General features: G+C 42.0%; 2 protein-coding genes across 4 annotated transcripts in view; both read right to left on the bottom strand.

Moving 5' to 3' along the window:
- Nucleotides 1-3,339, bottom strand: part of spen (spen family transcriptional repressor) — a 36,069-nt gene extending 32,730 nt beyond the window's left edge. For all 3 annotated transcript variants that reach the window (XM_084427575.1, XM_084427573.1, XM_084427574.1), the window contains exon 1: nucleotides 1,082-3,339. Coding sequence is in view for 2 of the 3 variants with exons in the window: in XM_084427573.1 (XP_084283699.1) it covers nucleotides 1,082-1,164 (83 nt within the window). In the remaining variant the exon portion in view is untranslated. The remainder of the gene's footprint in view (nucleotides 1-1,081) is intronic.
- A 143-nt stretch (nucleotides 3,340-3,482) lies between these two features.
- Nucleotides 3,483-20,510, bottom strand: LOC311302420 (uncharacterized protein). The gene is made up of 16 exons (XM_084428295.1): nucleotides 19,942-20,510; nucleotides 19,743-19,829; nucleotides 18,526-18,608; nucleotides 11,607-11,759; nucleotides 11,398-11,526; nucleotides 10,617-10,714; nucleotides 10,409-10,535; nucleotides 10,185-10,279; nucleotides 9,697-9,877; nucleotides 9,490-9,600; nucleotides 8,714-8,800; nucleotides 5,447-5,519; nucleotides 5,141-5,318; nucleotides 4,636-5,053; nucleotides 3,876-4,057; nucleotides 3,483-3,763 (listed from the first exon to the last, which is right to left on the bottom strand). Exons 3-16 carry the CDS (start codon nucleotides 18,557-18,559, stop codon nucleotides 3,677-3,679), a joined length of 1,953 nt encoding a protein of 650 aa, XP_084284421.1. The 5' UTR covers nucleotides 18,560-18,608; nucleotides 19,743-19,829; nucleotides 19,942-20,510; the 3' UTR covers nucleotides 3,483-3,676.
- Nucleotides 20,511-22,978: the final 2,468 nt, after the last annotated feature.

Raw genomic sequence — 22,978 nt, 5'->3', positions numbered from 1 at the left:
GAATACATGTATGATTAAGTTTGATATCTCTCTCTCTCATATATATATATATATATATATTACACACACACACACATTATATATATAGACCTAGGCGATAATTTAGTTTGTTTTATAAACAATAACGTCAGATGTGTTCAACGTGTAATATACAATATTGCGATGTCACTCAAGAAATCTCGCCACGCTGTATCAAACGACAGATTCGCACCATTTAGTTTTAACAAACCGTGTTATTCTGATTTAACAACCCGTGAATTCAATGAAAAACGACACCTAGCATTACCTGAATCCATACAGGTCAGACATTCATTGGCATAAAACCCATCAGGTATGTGGGTGCAACGTGCAGTCATTGGTGGTTTTGAAATTATTATTTTTTTTTATACTGAGAACAATTAAAATATTTCCTGTTGCCATAAAAGACAAAATAGTTTGCCATACACAAACTTCTGACTGACAACTTAAAACGTCCGATTGGTGCAGTAGTAGGAACTGTCGCCACATGTTCACAGACTAGCATAATGATCATTTGCAGGTTGGTCAAGAACATTTTCATACATGAACTCGTGTTAAAAGTATCCCCAGGCTGATATTGTTTGACTTCTTATAGACGCAGCCACGGTCACCGCTTGCATGACATCTGAGCCGAGGAGGCTCAAAACAACACCCACTGTAATGCCTTTAGTAGTAGACACCATTTAGCCCATTCAACTCACTCGCAGTATTTTTTTAACTATCCAACAACATACGTTACAATCTTTAAGTTATGCTACTGACGTCTGGGTTGCAAAATAAAGCAAGCTGAAGTCAATATACAGCTACAAGTAATGCGTTTGAATGCGACCCTCTGTGCTAATTAGCAACCTAGCGACGACTGCGACTCTCGAAAGCTAACTCACTAGCAAGCGTACGTTAAGTGAGCCAAAACAAGCCAACTCAATAGCAGCGTTGCTGAGAAAGTTGTGGCACACATTTAATGTGTTAAACTCTGCACCGGTGTGTTGCTATTGTTTTCCCCCAATCACTTGAAGGAAGCACATTGCTGGATGTTGTCTCGCTCACACAAATCGTCACTTACCGTTTGAAGTGCTCGATAATTTTTTCCTCTCGTACATTTTCTGGTAAATTCCCCACCCATAAATGTCTGGTTTCCCGGACCATACTGCGTTTTTGTGTCCCCCGATCATACAGAAGATTTTACTGAGTTAAATCCGACTGAATGTGTGTTACGGTGGGGCGAGTAGTTCCTCTGACTCGACACTACGATTGGACCCGCTTGCTCTTGAAAGCTGTGTTGACTGCGAGAGCCTGAACCTTGCTGTCGAGGAGCGCGCTCCGGTTCTTGACGAGATCGCGCATATGCAATGAGCACTCGGAATACCACATGGATCAAATCGGATAAGAGATAGTTTATTGAATATCACTTTTAAATGCAAAAATGTGTATATACGTTTGATTTATGTCCTGGTTAAGGTTGCAAGGTAAAAGTCAGATTTGGTTCCCTTTGCTTTAGTTTGACATTTGACAGCCTATTTGTAGAACAGGACTTTAAACAGGCTATGCAAGTTAATCATAATCTTGGGGTGTACAATGTTTGTGACTTGTGGTTTACCACAAACTATTCATGACTCAGTGGCAGGACGGTGTTGACAGTATTACTATCTTCAGTATTGCTGCTTTGTATACGTTTGCACATCCATTTGTTTTCCCAACATCCAGGTGGGAACCGTCTGTTTGATATACGACTCACAAGTCAAAACAAAAGACATCACGAGTGCCTATTACATAAACAATTTAGACAACTCTATGATTCTCTCCAGAAACCTCATTTATTTGTGGTGGATTATGGTCAGACTCCCCGTCCTAACTATAAAGACTAGAATGATGTCTTTTTACATGATTAGTTATTGAAAAAAACAAGCATCGCGTCGAATGTAAGCTTAATTATTAATGATAGTGCAGCCTTTTTATAACAAGGATCAACACTGTCCAACGTTTAAATGAGAATGATGATGATTAGTACCCAGTTTGTAGAAATCAATACTTTCTTGAAGATAATGCCCAATCAAATAACATTTCCTTATTAAAATAAGCATTTGACCGTTTTCCAACTCTGCACGAGGAGTAGGGTTTGATTCACGCATGCGCCAGAATGCGGCAAAACAGGGACTGCAATGGATGAATCGCGCGTGCGCTTTATACGCCCACATAGAGTTTTGACAAAGAGCAATTACAAACCCTCCGACTGGCAGAAAATTCTGGAACTTGTACTGAGGTGGAGCTGGTTCTCAAACTGGATCTTGAGCAAGCCACACAATCTTCAGATTCAGTCTTGAGTCTTCCCAGGAATTGCATGGACTTTCTGGATATGCCTAAATCCTTATTATTTATGGAATTGAACTAATAAAATGTAATTCGTTGACAGTGCTTTTTGGATTGAATTTGGGATTGATTGCACATTGGAAATACAAATGCGCACTTTAGGCCTATACAGTATGGTTGCATGTTATACAATAAATGAATCCCCTGGATACTTGGACACCAAATGTTACTTTCTTTCTCCGCTCCTAAACAACTCAAGACGGTGTGGCAAACTTCTAAGGACATGAAGACATTTACTGTTTTACTCAATTGTTTTAATATATATATATTTATTCGACAGAGGAAACGACGGGTTTGTAAACAAAATGTGGAATGCGTTTGAGAGAAATGTTTTGTTCATGTAAGTCTGAGCGCATGAAAACATCCTGCACAACCTCAACGTGAAGAATTAAACACTCAAAGATTAAATACCAGAGCGATTTACGCGCCACACACAGATCACACACTCGATGTTCTTGATTGTTCAGTTGTTAATTTTTGGCGCCAGTTATCAATAGAATGTTATTTGAAATATGACGCCATTTTGAGCATAACCAAGTGTAGACAAAAACCAGCATAACAAAAGAAATGACAGCTCCGCGGCCATTTTGTTTCCAGTGGAGCTATTTTGGGTTCAAGTTCAGTAACAGTTTAACTTCTTTAGCGTGTGGGTGCTGCTTCCAAGGAATTGACGGAACTAAATTGTTATAAAGGGCTTAAAAGATGTTAAAAACCATGCGAAATTATTTTGTAAGTGTAATTATTACAACTGTTTTTGTTGTATTAGTTAGCCTATATGTCTATCTATAATAGATAATGCTAGGTGACTTGTGAATAAGCTACAACTATTTGATCGAATCAAGTTATCATAGATAGGCCTAATACAAAATAATAATATTGTGGCAAGAACTGAAATGTAATTCCATGACGTTTAGACATTTGGGAGGAAATGAAAAATCACTCTCTAATTTTAGCTACTCTGATTAAACATTATAATGTAGGCTATTTATTTAGGTGTAGAGGGAATTGAATTCACCATATGCATATTGAATGGCTATATTTATTATGATGGAAGGCATTCATAAGGCCTTTATTTTCATGCAGTAGGCCTACTAAAATAGTGAGGAATGCATTTATTTTAAGGACAGAACAGCATATCTCTTAAAAATACTTACATGTAAATTTTTTCAGATAAACCAGAGACCCTCATGGGGTTGTGTTTACAGAACTGAAGAAGAGAATTTATTTTCTAGAAAAAAAAGATATATATAGTTGTATATATATATATATATATATAACTGAGGTTAAGTGTTCAGTTTTCACTCAAGATCAGATCAGATTTTTCTTTTGTTCTCCCCGGTTTCCAGGTCTTTTTAATGGGCTGCATGTAGGTGGCATGCTGTAAAAAATACAGTATGTTATTACATTTAATGCTCTTAATATTTCCCCACTAAATCTTATCTATGGATGCTGTGGGGATCAGACACCGAATACAGTCTATTAGTGCTAACCTGATATATGGCTTCCAAAAGGTCTTGAGATGGTAACAGGCACGCAGCTTCACCAGTGAAACAGATTAGAACATGGAGTACATCTGACCAACTGCCTACTGTAATCAGTAACACAAAAAGCCCACCCAGTCGCACTACAACTGTATTGAGAATCTGCTGGCCAGGTTGTTGATGGCGATCCTCTGAAAGAATGAGTATAGATTCATGATTAGACAATGTTGGCATGAAATTGGCAATTTTTTTTAATAGGCCTACTTTATTTAGCAAGGACACATTCAATTGATTAAAAATCACAGTAAATACAATGATAATGTTACAAAATACTTGGTTTCCACCAAAATATTAAGCATGCACAACTTTTTTCTTGAGCACCAAATCAGCATATTGATTTCTAAAGGATCATGTCACACTGAAAACTGGAATAATTCATGCTGAAAATTCAGTTTCGCCATCAGTTAACATTTAACATAAATATGATATTCTATTAAATAACAGAAATAGAAAACATTTTAAATTGTAATAAGATTTCCCAGTATTACTGTTTTTACTGTATATTTGATCAAATAAATGCAGCCTTGGTGAGCATAAGAAATATCTTAAAAAAAAACAAAAACACAAACTCTTTACCAACCCCAAACTTTTGTATGCTATATAATACATAGCCTAATATGATTTTCTGAATTCATGAATGTTTCTATTCTTTGTCAAGGGAATTCCAGTGATGAAACCACTTAAGTCTTATAGTTTTTGTTTGTCTTACCATTCATATACACAACCAGTAGAGTGTAGCAGATTGTGAGTGGGGTCCAAAATCGTAGAGCCTCAGTGGTTGACAGAAAGTGTTTGTTTATGTTTGATATGGCAGCGATTCCAGATACACTAAAAGTTATAATTAGGGCACTGCAGAGCCAGGTTAATATAGAAGTGCCAGTGGTCAAGAGTCCAATGCAAAGTCCACAATAGCGCTGTGCGCTATGTACTGGATACATTGTCTTTACATGTTGCCATACTTTGCTGCATCGGCTAGCCAAGAACCAGCTCAGTCCAACTGCAAGGAGGAGGCTTAGCCAGCCTTGCGGTGCCCCCTCATGGAGGAAATTTAGGCTGCAGGTTAGTGCGCAGCCCAAAGAGAACTGGCACAGGACAAGCTGCAGTAACAGTGGGTCAATAATCGAGTCCTAAACAAAAAGAACAGGGGTGATTAATCTAGAATGATAACAAGTTGTCACAAATGTATGAAATGTCACAATGAATTTTGTTCGTACTGATCCTCCTGTGATCCGTGCTGAAATGGCTCTAAGGGAGAACTCTAAAACTACCAGTGATGCAACACGGGACCCCACAATGGAAAGAACCACCGTGAGGATCCAGAACTGGATTTTCTCTTTTAGTCCACCATTAAGTCTGTTCTTCTGTATAAGGTCTGTTTCAGCATCTGCAGTGCTTAAAAGGACAGAAAAGTGAAATATGCAAAAAACATCAATACAAAAACATCTCCATCCAAATGGAGATATCTTCAACCCTGCAGCATGGGCTAAATAGCATAACTAATAGGCCTATAGGCTACTTACCTTTGTGCCACAACAAACAAGTACGTTTTTAAAAGGTTACGAAGAACCCAGATCGCACATGTTCCCACAAGCCCTGTGGTTTACATAAAACACAACAAAAGTTTAGAAACATTGTTTAAAGTGCCCCTATTATGCTATTTTAAAGTTTCCTTATGTTGTTTTGGAGTCTCCTACAACAGGTTTACATGCATCAAAGGTCAAAAGACATATTTGCACAGCACCACATTTTCAATGATTCTCAAACGACTCGTCAGATGAATCAATCTCTTTAAATCCCGCCTTTCCGCGAGCTACTCTGCTCTGATTGGCCAGACAGCTCAGTCTGTTGTGATTGGTTTACTGCGTACAGCGCGCGTCGAAAACAAAAACGCCCACTGCCATAACAACGTCAGCTGTCCTGAGGCTTCCTACACCGTAAACTAAAGACACAAGACAGTAACGAACAATGACGTAGATTTTACCATATCAGTGCAAGCGCTCTATACACTACTCAGTTTGAGGTACATTATGAGATGTTGCAACTGTAATTCCTCACCATCAGCATTAACAAGTGCATGTCCATCAACAAACCGATCATTTTACTTGTACTAATTTATTTACCGAGTATTTTTGTAATATATTGCGGTGAACACGTGGAAACTGTATCAATAACAGTGCATGTATGCAACATTAGCCGACCTCTAGCTTGAATGACTGATGTAACATAAACGTTGGTAGAACAAATCTTGCTCCATGCTTAATCTTTCCTCAAAGTAGTGAGAACGACAGACAATCTGCATTAATAGACACAGTTATAGGTAATAGTGGCCCACAAGTGATTAGCAGAAGTATTTAAGTAAGACAGTGATAAAGTGAGTTAGCAGGAGAGCTACACAATATAAAACTCAAAACGAAGTATTTTGAACACCATCTTTCAAGAGCAAGCGGTTTGCGAATCCTGCAATGAACTTTAATTATACTGCTGTGATATCATGGTAAAGATTAATTTTAACCACTGATTCTTCACATGCTCGTCCTTGGGCAGTGGGAAAAAACTGTCTTTACCTTCATATTGTAGAGCACAGCATCTTCTCGACATGATGCTATCCAGGTTTGAGGTTCAAGTTTTCCCTGGTGTCTGCGCGCGCAATAAGAGGCCAGGCAATATGCTAATGTTTTGTCTTGACGTCACAACGAAACTGCTTATGACTCGTTTGTAAAACAATTAATTTCATTGACTTACTTTTGAAAGACAATAACTTTATATACGGTGCACTTTCAGATTTAAAACTTTGCAGGATGTTTTCATTCACTTAGAGCTATGTTACACACTACATGAAAGGTCATTTTCAAAAATCCATAATAGGGGAACTGAAACGAAATAGAAAGTAAAGGTGATATAACAGATGTGTTATCATTGTTATTTGTGGTAGGACACTTAAAACTGCTGAAGTAGTTACAAGGGGGGAAAACAGTGATGTTAGTTTGTTGTTAGGGCGCAGCCATCTTGAGCTGTGACGTCACTGGCATGATAGGCTACTTTGATAGCTCCAGCAAAATGGCATCTCAAGAGCATAACAGATCGAGAGGAGGGTCTTATTGCATTGCAAAAATTCAAAAATTGTGATCTGTCCAACAAGCGAATCTAACACCTCCGATGCCATAAAGGACCGAATAACCTGTTGGCAAAATGACTGTGGCATAAATGTGACCACGGCGGGTCCTGTAAACAAGTTCCACTCACCCCTTAGTTGTTATCGTGATGTTCACCGTAGATCACACTGCTAATTTAATCTGACATCGAGGATGCTATCCATTATAAGCAATAGGCTATCCATCGACGACACCCGCAAGATCTTACTGTGATTTCAGCCGGTTTCAAACTGTGTATGAGAGACGCCTAAACGCAATGCACAGACAGCCAGCTGTCACAGCGCGTGCACTAAACTAAATTCTCTTATCGTCTTATTGCATTTAAAGTGTCAAAAACACAAGGTTCTGTATGTATCAGTATATTCTAGATCCCTGCATTACTGTAGTTCTTAAAGTGACAGCAGTCTATATTAGAATCAGTATACGTTTCATTCATACAGTGAAGAACATGCAGTTTTATTATTTCATTTGATGATTCAATTTCTTACTTAGATGCTGTTTTTAGTGTTAACTTGTACAATAAAAAAAATGTGTACAGTCAAAATCAGTCAGTTCAGTCAGAGTAGCAGTAGATAGCCTGACATAACGTTAGTAGCCTACAGTGGTAATTTAGCATGCCAGTGACGTCATCGAACACGGCTGCGCTCTGATAACAACAAATGTAAATTTCAGTATTGGGAAAAACTTCATATATGTTTTGCTTTTAATATTATTTTTGAATTAATTTGTTTACAATTTCAATAACCAACATGTTATCGAATTATATTTTGTTCATTTCAGTTCCCCTTTAATGTTATAAAAAAAGTATCTTATGCTCACCAAGGCTGCATTTATTTGATCAAAAATACAGTAAAAACAGTAGCTTAATATTGTGAAATATTAGGTTATTACAAATTAAAATAAATGTTTTCTATTTGAATATCTTTTAAAATGTAATTTATTCCTGTGATCATTACTGGAGTCTAGTGTCACTGTCACATGATCTTTCCGAAATCATTCTGATAACTGATAAGAACTGATAAGAATGTAAAATGTGTACCTTGAAATGCAATGTAAGTGCATAAAAGTGCATAAATGTAAATGTAAAAATGTAAAGTCTAATATCCTGATTTGCTGCTCAGGTAACATTTCTACTATTATTCTATTATTAGACTATTCTTATTATCAATGTTGCAAACAGTTGTTCTGCTTAACATTTTTGTTCAAAGGGTGATACTTTTTTCAGGATTCTTTTATTAATAGAAAGTTCAATGAACCGCATTTATTTGCATTTATTAGATTATATTAAATGTATTAATGTATTTATTTATAAATGTCCTCACTGTCACTTTTTATCAATTCAATGCATCCTTGATTAATAAAAGTATTAATTTCTCGCTCTTTTTTAATCTTACCACAAATGTTTGAATAGTATCATACAAAAATGTTAAGCAGCAAAAACTGCTTTAACATTGATAATAACACTGATAATATTCACATTGAAATAAAGTAAAAACAGTAATATTGTGAATCTATAAATATATGTTGTGAATCTATCTATAAATGCCATAAAGTCATCGGAGGCATATATATAATCAATTAATTAACTTCTTTATTATTTGAAATTTGTGACAGATCGTTAATTTCATGAGTTACCTTGTAAAACACTGTGTAAAGGAATAGCACTTGGTGTTAGCCACGTAGGAACACTTGGCACAAACCAGGAAATGAAGGACAACATGCCTATGAAAGTGAGAAATTCTTTAATACACCAATAATAGTTTAGATACTAGTCAAATTGGCCACACACACACACACAAAAAATCGTAACAAATCAAAATCATCAATATCACTGACCTTATTTTGTGCCGCGTTGTTTGCGAACCTCACTCACGTGAAAGACCTTTATTATTTGCAGATATGAGAGTTGGAGGTTTGGTAGGTCTCAAAGGTCACTTAGGCCTTGATCACTTTTTACAACTGTATGAAGATTTGATTTATTATAGCCTCAAAGTTTTAATCTATTAATGTATTTCAAGAGGTTTTTTTTTCTTTCTGAGGTCTGTTCCTGTGATTCAAAGTTGTGAAACTTAAAAAAACAAAACAAAACAAAAAAACATTTATGCCCTCTGGTGGGGTTTATTTCCATTTCCGGATACAGATAACATGTATGTCCCGCTGATTTCATGAGGACACTTGAACTTTACCCTGCATACAATAGTTTTGAATGTGTTCACTTAACAGCTACCACCCATTTACAGTACATTAATATTATATTTTGTTGGCTATCAGTGCCCAGGTATAGACACAATAATAGAAGCAAATAGGATTACATGTTCAACGTAATATTAATATTCAATAATATTAATTTATTTAAAATTGTAATTGTGTTTCCTGGACTAGGAAATAGAGACACTCCCTGTGAATCTTTCATATTGTGAACCGTATTGGAATAGGACAATCAGCCATTAATTTGCAGTGCTGTTCCTCAAAAGCAGCATCCTCTTCTGCACTGAAGTGATTCTTCCAGTCACCAACCTCACCTATAAAATACAACAAATACAAATTGAGAAAAAGAATAGGAAAAAGCATTCAGGCCATGTTGCTCAATTGTACTTTAAAAAAAAAATGAAAATGACCTTTTCTCATGAACTCTGAGGCGGTACGATCAAAGATTGTGTCTGGGTAAGTTGAGTAGTTTGCCATGGGGTTTTCTCGCATTGCAGAAAAATCTGTCATTTGCACAATTTGATCTATCTCACTTTTTGATAACTGCTTTCCGAGGAATTGAGCAATGTGGGTTACTTCACGAACAGGGTCCTGGAATTATAAATAAATGATCAAGTCCATCCACCTTCATTTATATAGCGCTTTTAACAATATAGATTGTTTCAAAGCAAGCTTTACAGTGATAATAGGAAATTAAAGTATCAAAGTATCAGAGATTGTTTTGGCTTTACAGCAGCTCTAGAATAAAGTTATTGTCCAGCTAAAGTTAGTTTTTATTGATTCTCTTCCGTTGCAAAGATCATTAATAAGTCAAGTAAATTATAGTCAAACTAAGACTGAAGTACTGAGACTTTTTTTATAGGAAAAAATATATATGTTTTGTAGAAAGCAGATTGACCTCTTTCATGTCTTCAAAGAATGTGTAAAGGATTTTCTTGTTTTGCCTTTCCCTCCAGTATCCTTTAACATGGTCATACCAGGATCCCCAACCCACTGACAAAAAAAAATTATTCAGTCATTAGTTCATTTAAGTTATCATAATTTAGTCCATTCACGTTTTACACGACACAGAATAAGGCAATTGGTGTAATGAATGAATGGTCTAACTGCAGCATGACTCACATTGCCCTGTCATGAATTTTTCCAGATATTGTTGCCAAGTCCCGGGCACTGGATGGTTAAGATTCATGTGGTCAAAATGATAATATGAAACCACAGTGTCTTTCGGATTACGGGCCATATATATAACCTATGGAGAAATGCAGGTGGGGTTGGCATTCACGTATAATTATTTAATATTTTTCAGTACAGCACAAAAACTTATTTCAACCTTGCAACCAGCCTCCCAGAAAGAACGAGGCACAAGTTGGATAGGAAGATGAGTCTTGATAACACGAGGCGGATCCATAACCTCCAGCTGAGTTATACCTAAAACATTACACAGTTTAATCATTTAAGATGCATAAAGGATACCTTGCATATATGTGTGTGTGTGTGTGTGTGTGTGTGTTCTTGTATATATGGCCTATGGTTTATGAGGACACAAATGTGTATAATGACATAGTATAATGACGTATTACAACGTATTCATGGTTTACAAGGACACTTTCAAATGGCTTAAAATCATACAAAACTGTGTTTTATAATAAAAAAATGCTAACATTTAAAAAAAAAAAAAGTTTAGGGGTGTAGGTGTAGGGGGACATAAGTTTGTACGGTATAAAACCATTACACCTATGGAGAGTCCCCGTAAACCACATATGTGTGTGTGTGTGTGTGTGTGTGTGTGTAGAGGTTTATATTACATTGTGGGGACCAAATAGTAAAACCTGAAATCACCAACATTGTGGAGACCAGCCAGCGAGGTGTGGAAAAGTGATTAATTAAAAATTTTTTTTCCTATTGTTAGTTTAACTGCTTCTATTGTTCTCATTTAGATTTAGAATAGGCCTACACAGTTTGTACAGTATACAAATCATCATCAGTATACAATGGAGAGTCCCCACAAAGATAGCGAAACCGAGAGAGAGAGTGTGTGTGTGTGTGTGTGTGTGTGTGTGTGTGTGTGTGTGTTTAAGTTGCTAAACAGTTTTTGGTTCTATAACACATACCAGCATTTAAACCGTCTGCAGAGGTAATCTCTAAGAACGGCATGCGCTCATGAGTGGGCGCGCGCCTGCACTTTTCCACATTTCCTTCATTCAGGATGGTATCCACTACTTCCTGTGTCCATGTGGTACCTTTCACAAAAGTTATGATTTTATTATTTAAATTGATTCGTGTTGTTTTCGTCATGTTGTTTTCTTCTTCTGTACTCTACCTGATTTAGGATATGTGGCAATAAGCAAATCCTCTTTTGATGCCTGGAAGTGCTCCACTCTATCCCAGTACTTCACCAACCGCTGTGCTAATGGGATACCCTGAACTTGACTCATCTCTCCGCGTGTTTTCCCATCCATATTTCCCTTATGAGCTGTAATTAAGTTTCATAGTTATTAACCAAAACATAGTATGTTTTTTTTGTGAGTCCAATTTTCATCGCTCGCTATGACATGATTTATTATGCTGTTGCTAAACGATTTAGTAGTTTGTACTAAAATGTACAAAGCGAAACACAAGACATAATGAATAGTTTTTTTAATGAGTATTTAATTCATATTAGCAAATACCTTGAGAACTTAAGACTGGAGCCGACCGGTCACGTTGTCTTTCACACGTTTTATTTGGTCGTTAGGCTTAGACTGGTTGGTACACATTCTGCTTGTCAATGAAATGCCTAGCCTATAATGTGCACTTTCGGTCTGCTTTAAGGCTACCTGAAACAATTTTAAAACCATTTGTATCGTTATTAAACGACAATTATATAAGACTAAAAATATAGCCTTGACATTACCTACAAAATAATTAATATCCTTCTACTAAATAAAGTGTAAAAAGGCCCCGATCACACCAGACGCGTTTTTCAGGTTCGAAAATGCAGTGTTGCCAGATTGGGACGGTGATTTCCAGCCCAAAAGCTCACCAAAACGTACTCGGTTACTGACGTAACCTCGGTTCTCTCTAGAAGAGGGAACGAGTACTGCGTAAGTATCTTACGCTATGGGGAAATCTCTTTTCCGCGAGATATTGAAGCCAAAAATTATCCTTAATTTTGAAATAATGTAAAATGTGTTGCGGCAGCATGCAGGCATAGGCAAGACGGTTCGCGTGCCTATTGGCTGTCCTGCGGCAACTGCAGCAGCCTATCGAGAGAGGCCCCCGTGACGCCAGATCCAATGGGGGCGCTTTGTGCCCACTACGTCACGTCCCGCCTAAACTCACGTGGCCTGGGCCTTATAAATATGGCTCGATGGGCTGGTTTCACTGGTTTTTCATCGCCGAAGCGAACCAGAGCGTGTTGCAGGCACGGCAAAGATACGCAGTACTCGTTCCCTCTTCTAGAGAGAACCGAGGTTACGTTAGTAACTGAGTACGTTCTCTTACGAGAGGTCTCTCGTACTGCGTAAGTATCTTACGCTATGGGGAACACAGTGTAAAACGCTGTGCGTGCTGAGATCCAACACCAAAGTCCCACGGGCAGGTGCCCGGGGCTCATATAGAGCAAAATCACAAGGGACTCACAGAGAGTATGGGAAGAGGGCTGAAAGCGTCATCCCTGACTGAATAGCACCTGATAAGGGGCCATTTATATTGTTTCACACTGCTAGGGCGAGAAATCGGCCTGGACAGATGAATATAATGGGTCTTAAACACTGCCCATTAGAGATATTTGATCGATCTGCGAGCGTTGCTCAAGCAGTTTCAGAATTCTGAGCCGATAGCGTCGGGGCAGGTAGTTCTGATTTATTGGACCGAAAGTAGCTTAGCCTGCAAAGCGGGAACCTCTAGGTTATAAAACCTTATAAATGTAGACGGGGAGGCCCAGCCTGCCGCCATACAGATATATCTTGCAAGGCAATCCCGCTATACCAAGCCCACGATGAGGCCATGCCTCTAGTGGAGTGCGCTTTGACACCTAATGGGCACTGCAGGCCCTTAGAAGTGTAAGCCAGCGCTATAGCATCAACTATCCACCTGGATAGGGTCTGTTTCGATGCAGCTAGTCCCTTAGAACGTCCGCTGAACAAAACGAAGAGCTGCTCCGTCTGTCTGAAGACGGTTGAGCGTGACACATAAGCTCTTAATGCCCTGACTGGGCAAAGGAAGCTGGCGTCCTTCTCCTCATTACAGACCGGCAGAGCCGACAGAGAAATCACCTGAGCCCTGAACGGTGTGTTGAGGGACTTAGGAACATATCCGTGCTTTGGTTTGAGTATGACCTTCGAGTCATTTGGCCCAAATTCCATGCACATTGCGCTTACTGAGAGCGCTTGCAAGTCCCCTACGCGCTTCACAGAAGCGAGAGCCAGAAGAAACGCTGTCCTGAATGACAAGTGTTTGACTTCTATTGACTGTATTGGCTCGAATGGGGGCCCCTTCATGGCTTCCAGAACCGTAGAAAGGTCCCAAATGGGAACTGAGGGGGGTCTGGGAGGATTTAACCTCCTAGCTCCTCTAAGGAAGCGGATGACCAGATTGTTTCTCCCCAGTGACTGGCCAAGCGTCGGTTTAGCGAATGCCGCTATAGCCGCAACATACACCTTAAGCGTGGAAGGGGCTCTACCCTTGTCCAGTAGCTCTTGTAGGAAGGAGAGAACCTCTGTCACTCCACAGTCTGTGTGTGATATACCACGAGCTGCGCACCAGCTAGAAAACACAGACCATTTCGAGGAGTAGAGCCGTCTAGTAGACGGAGCCCTGCGTGATCGTGTTCAACACTCCCACTGGGAGGTTATCGGGTACCCATTGATGGCCCACACATGTAGGGACCACAGCTCTGGGTGAGGATGCCAGATCGAGCCCTTGGCCTGAAAGAGTCCCTCCTCACTGGTATCGGCCATGGGGGAGTGCTTGACAGCTGCATCAGAACTGGGAACCAAGCTTGGATCTTCCAGAACGGAGCCACTAGTAGCACCGAGCATCCGTTTTCCCTGATTCGCTCTAGTACCTGAGGCAGGAGCGCAACTGGGGGAAAAGCATAGAGCGGGCAGGGGGCCAGACGTGGGCCAGCGCATCCCTGCTCTTGGAGAAAAACTACGGGCAGTGAGCGTTTTCTTGAGACGCAAACAGGTCTATCTTTGCTCTGCCGAAAGTTTTCCACAGCAGTTGGACTGTCTGTGGGTGTAGAGACCATTCTCCTGCCGGAACATTGTTCCTGGACAGTCTGTCTGGTCCCAAGTTCAGATGGCCTGGCACATGCGCTGCTCTCAGCGAGCGCAGGGTGTGCTGAGCCCAAACCAGGAGGCGTTCCGTCAGCCTGTACAGGTTTCGGGATCTGATACCTCCCTGGTGATTTATATAGGATACCACCGACATGTTGTCCGAACAGACCAAGACGTGGTGTCCTTTTATCGGGGACAAAAACGCCTCAGCACGTTGTTGACTGCCATCATTTCCAGGCAGTTTATGTGTAGGAGTTTTTCCTGTTCCGACCACTGGCCGAAGAACGGTCTGCCCTCGAGCAGCGCTCCCCATCCCGAGGTGGAAGCGTCCGTAGACACCACCATCACGCTCGAGGAAGTCCCCAGGCTTACACCTGACCGGTACCAGTCGGTCACTTTCCAAGATTTCAGGGCTGCGATGCATCCTTGAGTGATCTTGAGGCGAAAAAGACCAGAGGTCCAAGCTCGCCGTGGTACTCGCGCTTTTAGCCAGAACTGCAGCGGGCACATGCGAAGCAGACCCAGCTGGAGCACTGATGATGCTGAGGCCATAAGACCCAGCATTTTCTGAAACCTTCTGAGCGGGACTATAGTGCCGCGGCGGAAGGATTTCGTCATGCGCTGGATGTCCAGCCTGCGCTGTGGCGATAGCTGAGCTGTCATAGACAGCGAGTCCAGTTCCAAGCCCAGAAAAGAAATTCTCTGACTGGGAGACAGTGAACTCTTCGCCCAATTGACTTTGAGACCTAGATTCTCGAGATGCTCGAGTAAAATGGTCCTGTGTTCTATGAGCTCTGATTGTGATCGAGCTAGAATCAGCCAATCGTCCAGGTAGTTCAAAACTCGCATGCCCCGGAGTTTCAGGGGTGCGAGCGCTGCGTCCATGCACATCGTGAATGTACGGGGTGCTAGGGACAAGCCGAACGGCAGGACTGTGTATTGATAAGCCTGGCCCTCGATGGCGAATCTCAAGAAACGCCTGTGACGTGACGCTATTTGTATTTGGAAATACGCGTCCTTCTGATCTATTGACATAAACCAGTCCCCCTGGCGAATTCGCGTGAGGATTTTCCTGGTTGTGAGCATTCTGAACCGGCGTTTTGAAAGCACTTTGTTCAGCTGTCTCAGATCTAGAATGGGTCTGAGACCCCTGTCTTTTTTCGGTACCAGAAAGTATCTGCTGTATAGACCCCCTTCGCTCTGAGCCTGAGATAAAGGCTCTATGGCCCCTTTGCTCAACAGTTTCGCTATTTCGGCTCGAAGTAGATGTGCTACTTCCTTTTCCACCGTAGTTTCAGTTCGCGCCGCATAACGGCGGGGACGTCGAGCGAACTGTAGCGAATAGCCTCTCTTTATGATGTTTAGCACCCATTCTGATACCCCGGGAAGCTTTGCCCACGCACTTGCATGAATAGCTAGGGGTTGAATGAAATCTGGGCTCTGGCCGCGACATGGTGGCGACCGGAGCACTCCGGTGTGCTGAAACACAAACATCGTGCTTGTAGCGTTCGAGGCGGGGGGCGCGCTGATCACAGCGGGCAGCCTGCCCGCGCTCGACTCTCTTACGGCGGGTTGCCGAGGGAGAGCGAGCGGGGGGAACCCGTGGGGCTTGTCATGTCCGTGAGTGAATGTGGGCGCGGGACAGCGGGCACATTTACTGCACTGAAAACACTGTCGGCGTGAGCTGACTGTATGTGTGTTGGTTTCATTTTTACAGAAACCGTGGGACATGCAGTGTGTAGTGTTTGTGGGCACTGGGTCGTGGGCACATACACTACATTTAATGCACAATCGACATGAGTCGATTTTATGTGTGCGAGCCCTGTATTTTGGCGGGCTGTGCTTGTGTGTAGGAATGTTTTACTACACTCATAACACCATCGGCCGTGGCCGGATCTTGAGTGAATGTGGGCGCGGGACAGCGGGCACACTCATAACACTGAAAACACCGCCTGCTTGAGCAGACTGTATGTGCGTTGGTTTCGTTTTTACAGAAACTGTGATACAGAAACTCTGTTTATTTGTGCGAGCCGCGTGTGGCGGGCTGTGCTTGTGTGTAGGAATGAGCACTGGGCTGTGGGCATTTTACTACACTCAGAACACCATCGGCCGTGGCCGGAATACCAGAAAATACACTCTCTTTATGGGATTTATCTGGGTTTGTGTGCAGGCAAACGGGCTGTGAAACCGGCTTGTTTTCTGCTAAATACACTGGAACAGTCACATTTTCTGGAACTGAACGAGCGAGAAGTTTTGGTGGAAGTCCGGCCGCAGCGGGACTTGAACACCGTCGTTTCCCTAGACTGGCTAGGAAGACTTTGAGTTGCCATAGAAACAGTGTTTGGGTGCAGGCGAACGGGTTGTACAACGCGCTCGCTGGCTGCAAAATACACATCTGCAGTCGCCTTTTTAAGGGAACTGACAGAACGAAAGCATTGACGGCATAATTTTATCTGCCGGCAGACACAGGATTCGAACACAGGTCTCTGGCGCGAAAGCCAAAGATTCCGCCACTGAGCCACAGGGGGAATACATAAGCTTTCAGTTAGCGCAAGCATATAAGAGAGCGTCAACGTGTCTTGTGACGGCGTTTGTTTGCAGGCGTGCATGTATTACAACAGGCTCGTTTACTGCAATATTGACATTTCCAGTCGCCTGAACTTCAGAGGGGAATGAGAAATGTGTGAGAAATGGAGGTTAGTCCGGCCTCGACGGGACTAAAACACTCTATTTTCTCCTTTCGCCGGTGAGTGACGCGTGAATGGGCGGGGGTAGCTTTCTTGTAACGTAAAGAAAAAACTAACCCCGTGACCGTCCGCTCCTGACATCCCCTGTGAACAGCGCAGTTTGCGCGGCTGGAACAGAGGGAGAGCAGGTATCATCCCCCACAGACGCGGCTTCTTGGTCGATATTCACGACGGAAGCGGCGGCAGACGGCGGCCGCTGTCCATCAGGAAGAGACTCTAGCGAAGCAGGTGAAGCAGGCGGGCGAACCGGCGAGCTTTGCGGGTTGGGGGAGGTTCCGGGACCCGTTGAGCACGGCGCATTTTACGGCGCGGTACCGCGGCGGGCGGAGGTGCAGTCTCGGAGAAGGATGCCAGGCGAGTCCTCAGAGTCACCGTAGGCAGTAGCTCGCAGTGAAGGCAGCGCGAGAGCTCCGTGATCCTCACCCAGGAAAGGCTCTTTTAGTGCAATAAGAGTGTGTGTCGCGGTGGCGGACACGCACACACACACACAAAACACAGTAGTAGAGAAAAGGATATAACGCCGGATAGCGCAGCAGGAACGGCGACTGAAGGCGGTGCGGCCAGCGGCTTCAGGTGCAGTGGCTCGCTGTCCCGCTGAAGAGCTTTCTCAGACAGCGCGGCTTCTTCCTCTCGGGATCCAGCGATGCGTGAGCTCCACTGAAGAGATGAAAAATCAGTGAAACCAGCCCATTGAGCCATATTTATAAGGCCCAGGCCACATGAGTTTAGGCGGGACGTGACGTAGTGGGCGTGAAGCGCCCCCATTGGATCTGGCGTCACGGGGGCCTCTCTCGATAGGCTGCTGCAGTTGCCGCAGGACAGCCAATAGGCACGCGAGCCGTCTTGCCTATGCCTGCATGCTGCCACAACGCATTTTACATTATTTCAAAATTAAGGATAATTTTTTGCTTCAATATCTTGCGGAAAAGAGATTTCCCCATAGCGTAAGATACTCGTAAGAGAACCCGCATACTACAAGAAAAAACCGCCCAAAATTTTACTGCCAAAATAATGCGTGCTGATGTCATTCAAGGTTGATAAGCACAATTTGTATCAAAACAGGGCAATAATTAAGGAGAATTAGCCAATATGACTAAAATGTCCAGGTGGACACTGTCAAAACGGCAATCAAGAAATTCGAACCGATGACTTTAACCCTCAGAAGTAGCTACACATTGCAGAACATAATGCAGAATTTAGCAGTCAAAACGGATTCATCGTTGATTCAAACCTTTTTCAGCAGCTGTCAGTCGAGTAGAGTGCATGCAGTCTGGATGGTGTAAAAGTTGCAGATGTCTGGTTAGGCTAGGGTGTCTATATAAGAATCAGTATACGTTTCATTCATACAGTGAAGAAAATGCAGTTTTATTATTTCATTTGATGATTCAATTTCTTTCTTAAATGCTGTTTTTAGTGTTAACTTGTACAATAAAAAAAAAAAAATTGTACAGTCAAAATCAGTCAGTTCAGTCGGAGTAGCAGTAGATAGCCTGACATAACGTTAGTAGGCAGTGGTACCATGCCAGTGATGTCATCGAACACGGCTGCGCTCTGATAACAACAATTGTAAATTTCAGTATTGGGAAAAACTTCATATATGTTTTACTTTTAATATTATTTTTGAAATAATTTGTTTACAGTTTCAATAAGCAACATGTTATCAAATTATATTTTGTTCATTTCAGTTCCCCTTTAATGTTATAAAAAAAGTATCTTGTGCTCACCAAGGCTGCATTATAAAATAAATGTTTTCTATTTGAATATCTTTTAAAATGTAATTTATTCCTGTGATGGCTGAATTTTCAGCATCATTACTCGAGTCTAGTGTTACTGTCACATGATCTTTCCGAAATCATTCTGATAACTGATAAGAATGTAAAATGTGTACCTTGAAATGCAATGTAAGTGCATAAATGTAAATGTAAATTTTAATATCCTGATTTGCTATTCTACTATTATTCTATTATAGCCTATTCTTATTATCAATGTTGCAAACAGTTATTCTGCTTAACATTTTTGTTCAAAGGGTGATACTTTTTTCAGGATTCTTTTATTAATAGAAAGTTCAATGAACCGCATTTATTTGGATTTATTAGATTATATTAAATTTATTTATTTATTTATTTATAAATGTATGTATTTATTTATAAATGTCCTCACTGTCACTTTTTATCAATTAGTATTAATTTCTCTCTTTTTTAGTCTTACCACAAATGTTTGAATAGTATCATACAAAAATATTAAGCAGCAAAAACTGCTTTAACATTGATAATAACGCTGATAATATTCACATTGAAATATACAGTAAAAACAGTAATATTGTGAATCTATAAATATATGTTGTGAATCTATCTATTAATGCCATAAAGGCATCGGAGGCATATATATAATCAATTAATTAACTTCTTTATTTGAAATTTGTGACAGATCGTTAATTTCATGAGTTACCTTGTAAAACACTGTGTAAAGGAATAGCACTTGGTGTTAGCCACGTAGGAACACTTGGCACAAACCAGGAAATGAAGGACAACAAGCCTATGAAAGTGAGAAATTCTTTAATACACCAATAATTGTTTAGATACTAGTCAAATTGGCCACACACACACCAAAAAAATCATAACAATTCAAAATCATCAATATCACTGACCTTATTTTGTGTCGCGTTGTTTGCGAACCTCACTCACGTGAAAGACCTTTATTATATGCAGATATGAGAGTTGGAGGTTTGGTAGGTCTCAAAGGTCCCTTTTTACAACTGTATGAAGATTTGATTTATTATAGCCTCAACGTTAATCTATTAATGTATTTCAAGCGTTTTTTTTCTTTCTGAGGTCTGTTCCTGTGATTCAAAGTTGTGAAACTCTGGTGGGGTTTATTTCCATTTCCGGATACAGATAACATGTATGTCCCGCTGATTTCATGAGGACACTTGAACTTTACCCTGCATACAATAGTTTTGAATGTGTTCACTTAACAGCTACCACCCATTTACAGTACATTAATATTATATTTTGTTGGCTATCAGTGCCCAGGTGTAGACACAATAATAGAAGCAAATAGGATTAAATGTTCAACATAATATTAATATTAATATTCAATAATATTAATTTATTTAGAAAATTGTAATTGTGTTTCCTGGACTAGGAAATAACCTCGGTTCCCTTAGAGATAAGGGAACGAGTACTGTATTGCAAACGCTGTGGGAAAACTCCTTTTCTCGAGAATATTGAAGCCTTTATTTTAAAACGCATTGCTGCAGCACAGGCGAGAGCATGAAGCTCGCGCGAGAGCGCTGATAGGCTGTGCTGAGGCAACTGCACAAACCAATGGCGAGAAAGCAGAGGCGCGCGAACCAATGAGAGCGATTGGCGCCCTGCCAGACTCGAGCGCGCCAAATTGGGCGTGACAGGAGAGTATAAATACAGAGAAAACTCGCCATATGACAGGTCTAATCGACTGAAGTGAAAAACACCTGATGTAGAGAAATAGTACGGCAAGGCAACGCAGTACTCGTTCCCTTATCTCTAAGGGAACCGAGGTTACGTAAGTAACCAAGTACGTTCCCTTACGAGAACGTTCTCTCGTACTGCGTTGCAAACGCTGTGGGAACACTTTTTAAAACACTGTGCTATTAGTCTAGTGGCTACCCTGAGAGTCCAGGGAGAGCCGGGACTATGACAGAGTAGCCGAATACCACAGACCAGAACATCGGGCCAAGAGATATTCATAATGTGTCCTTAGAGCTGGACCGAGGGGCCAGACACCTAAGTATAAGACCCACGTGACTCGGGGTGACAACCATGTGTCAGAGTCACCACTAGCCTGGATCCACAGAGCCAGGGCCTAGATGGAGAGAACTTGTGCCTGCAAAGCAGGGACCTCTAAGTTATAAAATCTAACAAATGTGGACGGAGCGGACCAGCCGGCCGCCGCACAAATGTCTTCGATAGGGATACCACTGGACCAAGCCCACGAGGAGGCCATGCCTCTAGTAGAGTGAGCTCTAACACCTAAGGGACAAGGGAGGCCCAGTGAGCTGTATGCCAGAGCAATGGCGTCGACTATCCATCTGGATAGCGTGAGTTTCGTGACCGGAAGACCCTTGGTCCGGCCCCCGAAACATTTAAAGAGCTGTTCAGACTGTCTGAAAGAGGCCGAACGCTCCAGATAAACTCTTAGAGCTCTGACGGGGCAGAGCGTGTGAGCATCACTGTCATCTCCCGTGACTGGGAGAGCCGACAGAGAAATAACCTGGGCTCTGAACGGAGTTGAGAGCACCATAGGTACATATCCGTGTCTTGGTCTAAGGATGACCTTAGAGTCGTTAGGGCCAAACTCAAGACAGGAAGGGCTTGTAGAAAGCGCTTGTAAGTCCCCTACTCTTTTAACTGACGCCAGTGCTAACAGCAGGGCGGTTTTCAGGGAGAGGGTTTTTAGATCAGCCGATCGAAGTGGTTCAAAGGGAGGTCCTTTAAGAGCCCGTAGAACCAGGGAAAGGTCCCAAATCGGCACTGAAGGTGGTCGAGACGGGTTAAGCCTTCTGGCTCCTTTAAGGAAGCGAACTACAAGGTCGTTTTACCCAAAGAAGACCTGGCTACTAGTACATGAAATGCCGCAATGGCTGCCACGTACACCTTGAGCGTGGAGGGGGAGCGTCCCGCGTCCAGCATCTCCTGAAGGAAGGATAGTACCGTAGGTAATTCACAAGTGTGCGGGTCGAGGTTCCGAGCTAAACACCAGCTGGAGAACACTGACCATTTGAGGTGGTAGAGACGTCTAGTAGACGGAGCTCTAGCCTCCATAATCGTGTTTAGGACACCCTCTGGGAGGCCCTGGGGTACCCGTTGAGTGGCCAAACATGTAGGGCCCACAAGTCGGGATGGGGGTGCCAGATCGTCCTGTTCGCCTGAGCCAGGAGGCCGCTCCTCAGAGGAACTGGCCATGGGTCCACTACAGACAGTTGCATCAGCTCTGGGAACCAAGTCTGGGTTCTCCAGAGGGGGGCTACCAAGAGGACTGCGCACTTCGTGTTCCTGATCCGTTCGATGACCTGAGGGAGCATCGAGACCGGAGGAAACGCATAAAGAGGAAGGTTGGGCCATTCGTGGGCCAACGCATCCCTGTTCTTTGAAAAGAAGATTGGGCAGTGACAGTTGTCTTCTGAGGCGAAGAGGTCTACTTCTGCCTTCCCGAAGACCTCCCATAGTAGGAGAACCGTCTGGGGGTGGAGTGACCATTCTTCTGGGGGAACGTTGCCCCGAGAAAGCATGTCTGCTCCTGTGTTCATCGTGCCCGGCACGTGAGCTGCCCTGAGCGAGCGCAGGTTGGAGTGAGGCCATAGCATTAGCTGGCAGGCATGGGGTGGTACCTGAGGTGCTAGCCACAGCTGAAGAGGACGCATACGCAGTAGGGCTGTAATCAACCAAAGAAAATCTTGGTCGACTAAAGTCCTGAAATTTTAGACTAAAAATCGACTAAAAATGACGTTAGGAATTTTTTTTTTTAATTATTAATTAGCTGCGCACTGTGCGCCTTGTTGTCCGCCTAAATTAATTATAAATAAACATAAAAAACTAGTAGGCTATTTGCAGTATTAAATCGTTTTTGACGTAATTATTTTGCACTGAAATGAGTCTGACACACGAGGCTGTCGGCTCTGACAGCGTTGCATCACGTGCACCTGC

Source organism: Rutilus rutilus (assembly GCF_951802725.1).
Source record: "Rutilus rutilus genome assembly, chromosome: 13".
Classification (NCBI taxonomy): domain Eukaryota; kingdom Metazoa; phylum Chordata; class Actinopteri; order Cypriniformes; family Leuciscidae; genus Rutilus; species Rutilus rutilus.
The sequence above is the reverse complement of the archived record's forward strand: the minus strand, read 5'-3'. Positions and strand labels throughout refer to the sequence as shown.

Bases quoted from the DNA above. Each gene is read 5' to 3' on its own strand.
- LOC311302420 (XM_084428295.1), bottom strand. From the start codon at position 18,559: ATGCACTCTACTCGACTGACAGCTGCTGAAAAAG. The intron at 5,054-5,140 runs GTACGAACAAAA...CTTTTTGTTTAG, and splicing joins CACGGATCACAGGAGGATCA to GACTCGATTATTGACCCACT. The intron at 4,058-4,635 runs GTAAGACAAACA...TCATTCTTTCAG, and splicing joins ACTGGTTGTGTATATGAATG to AGGATCGCCATCAACAACCT.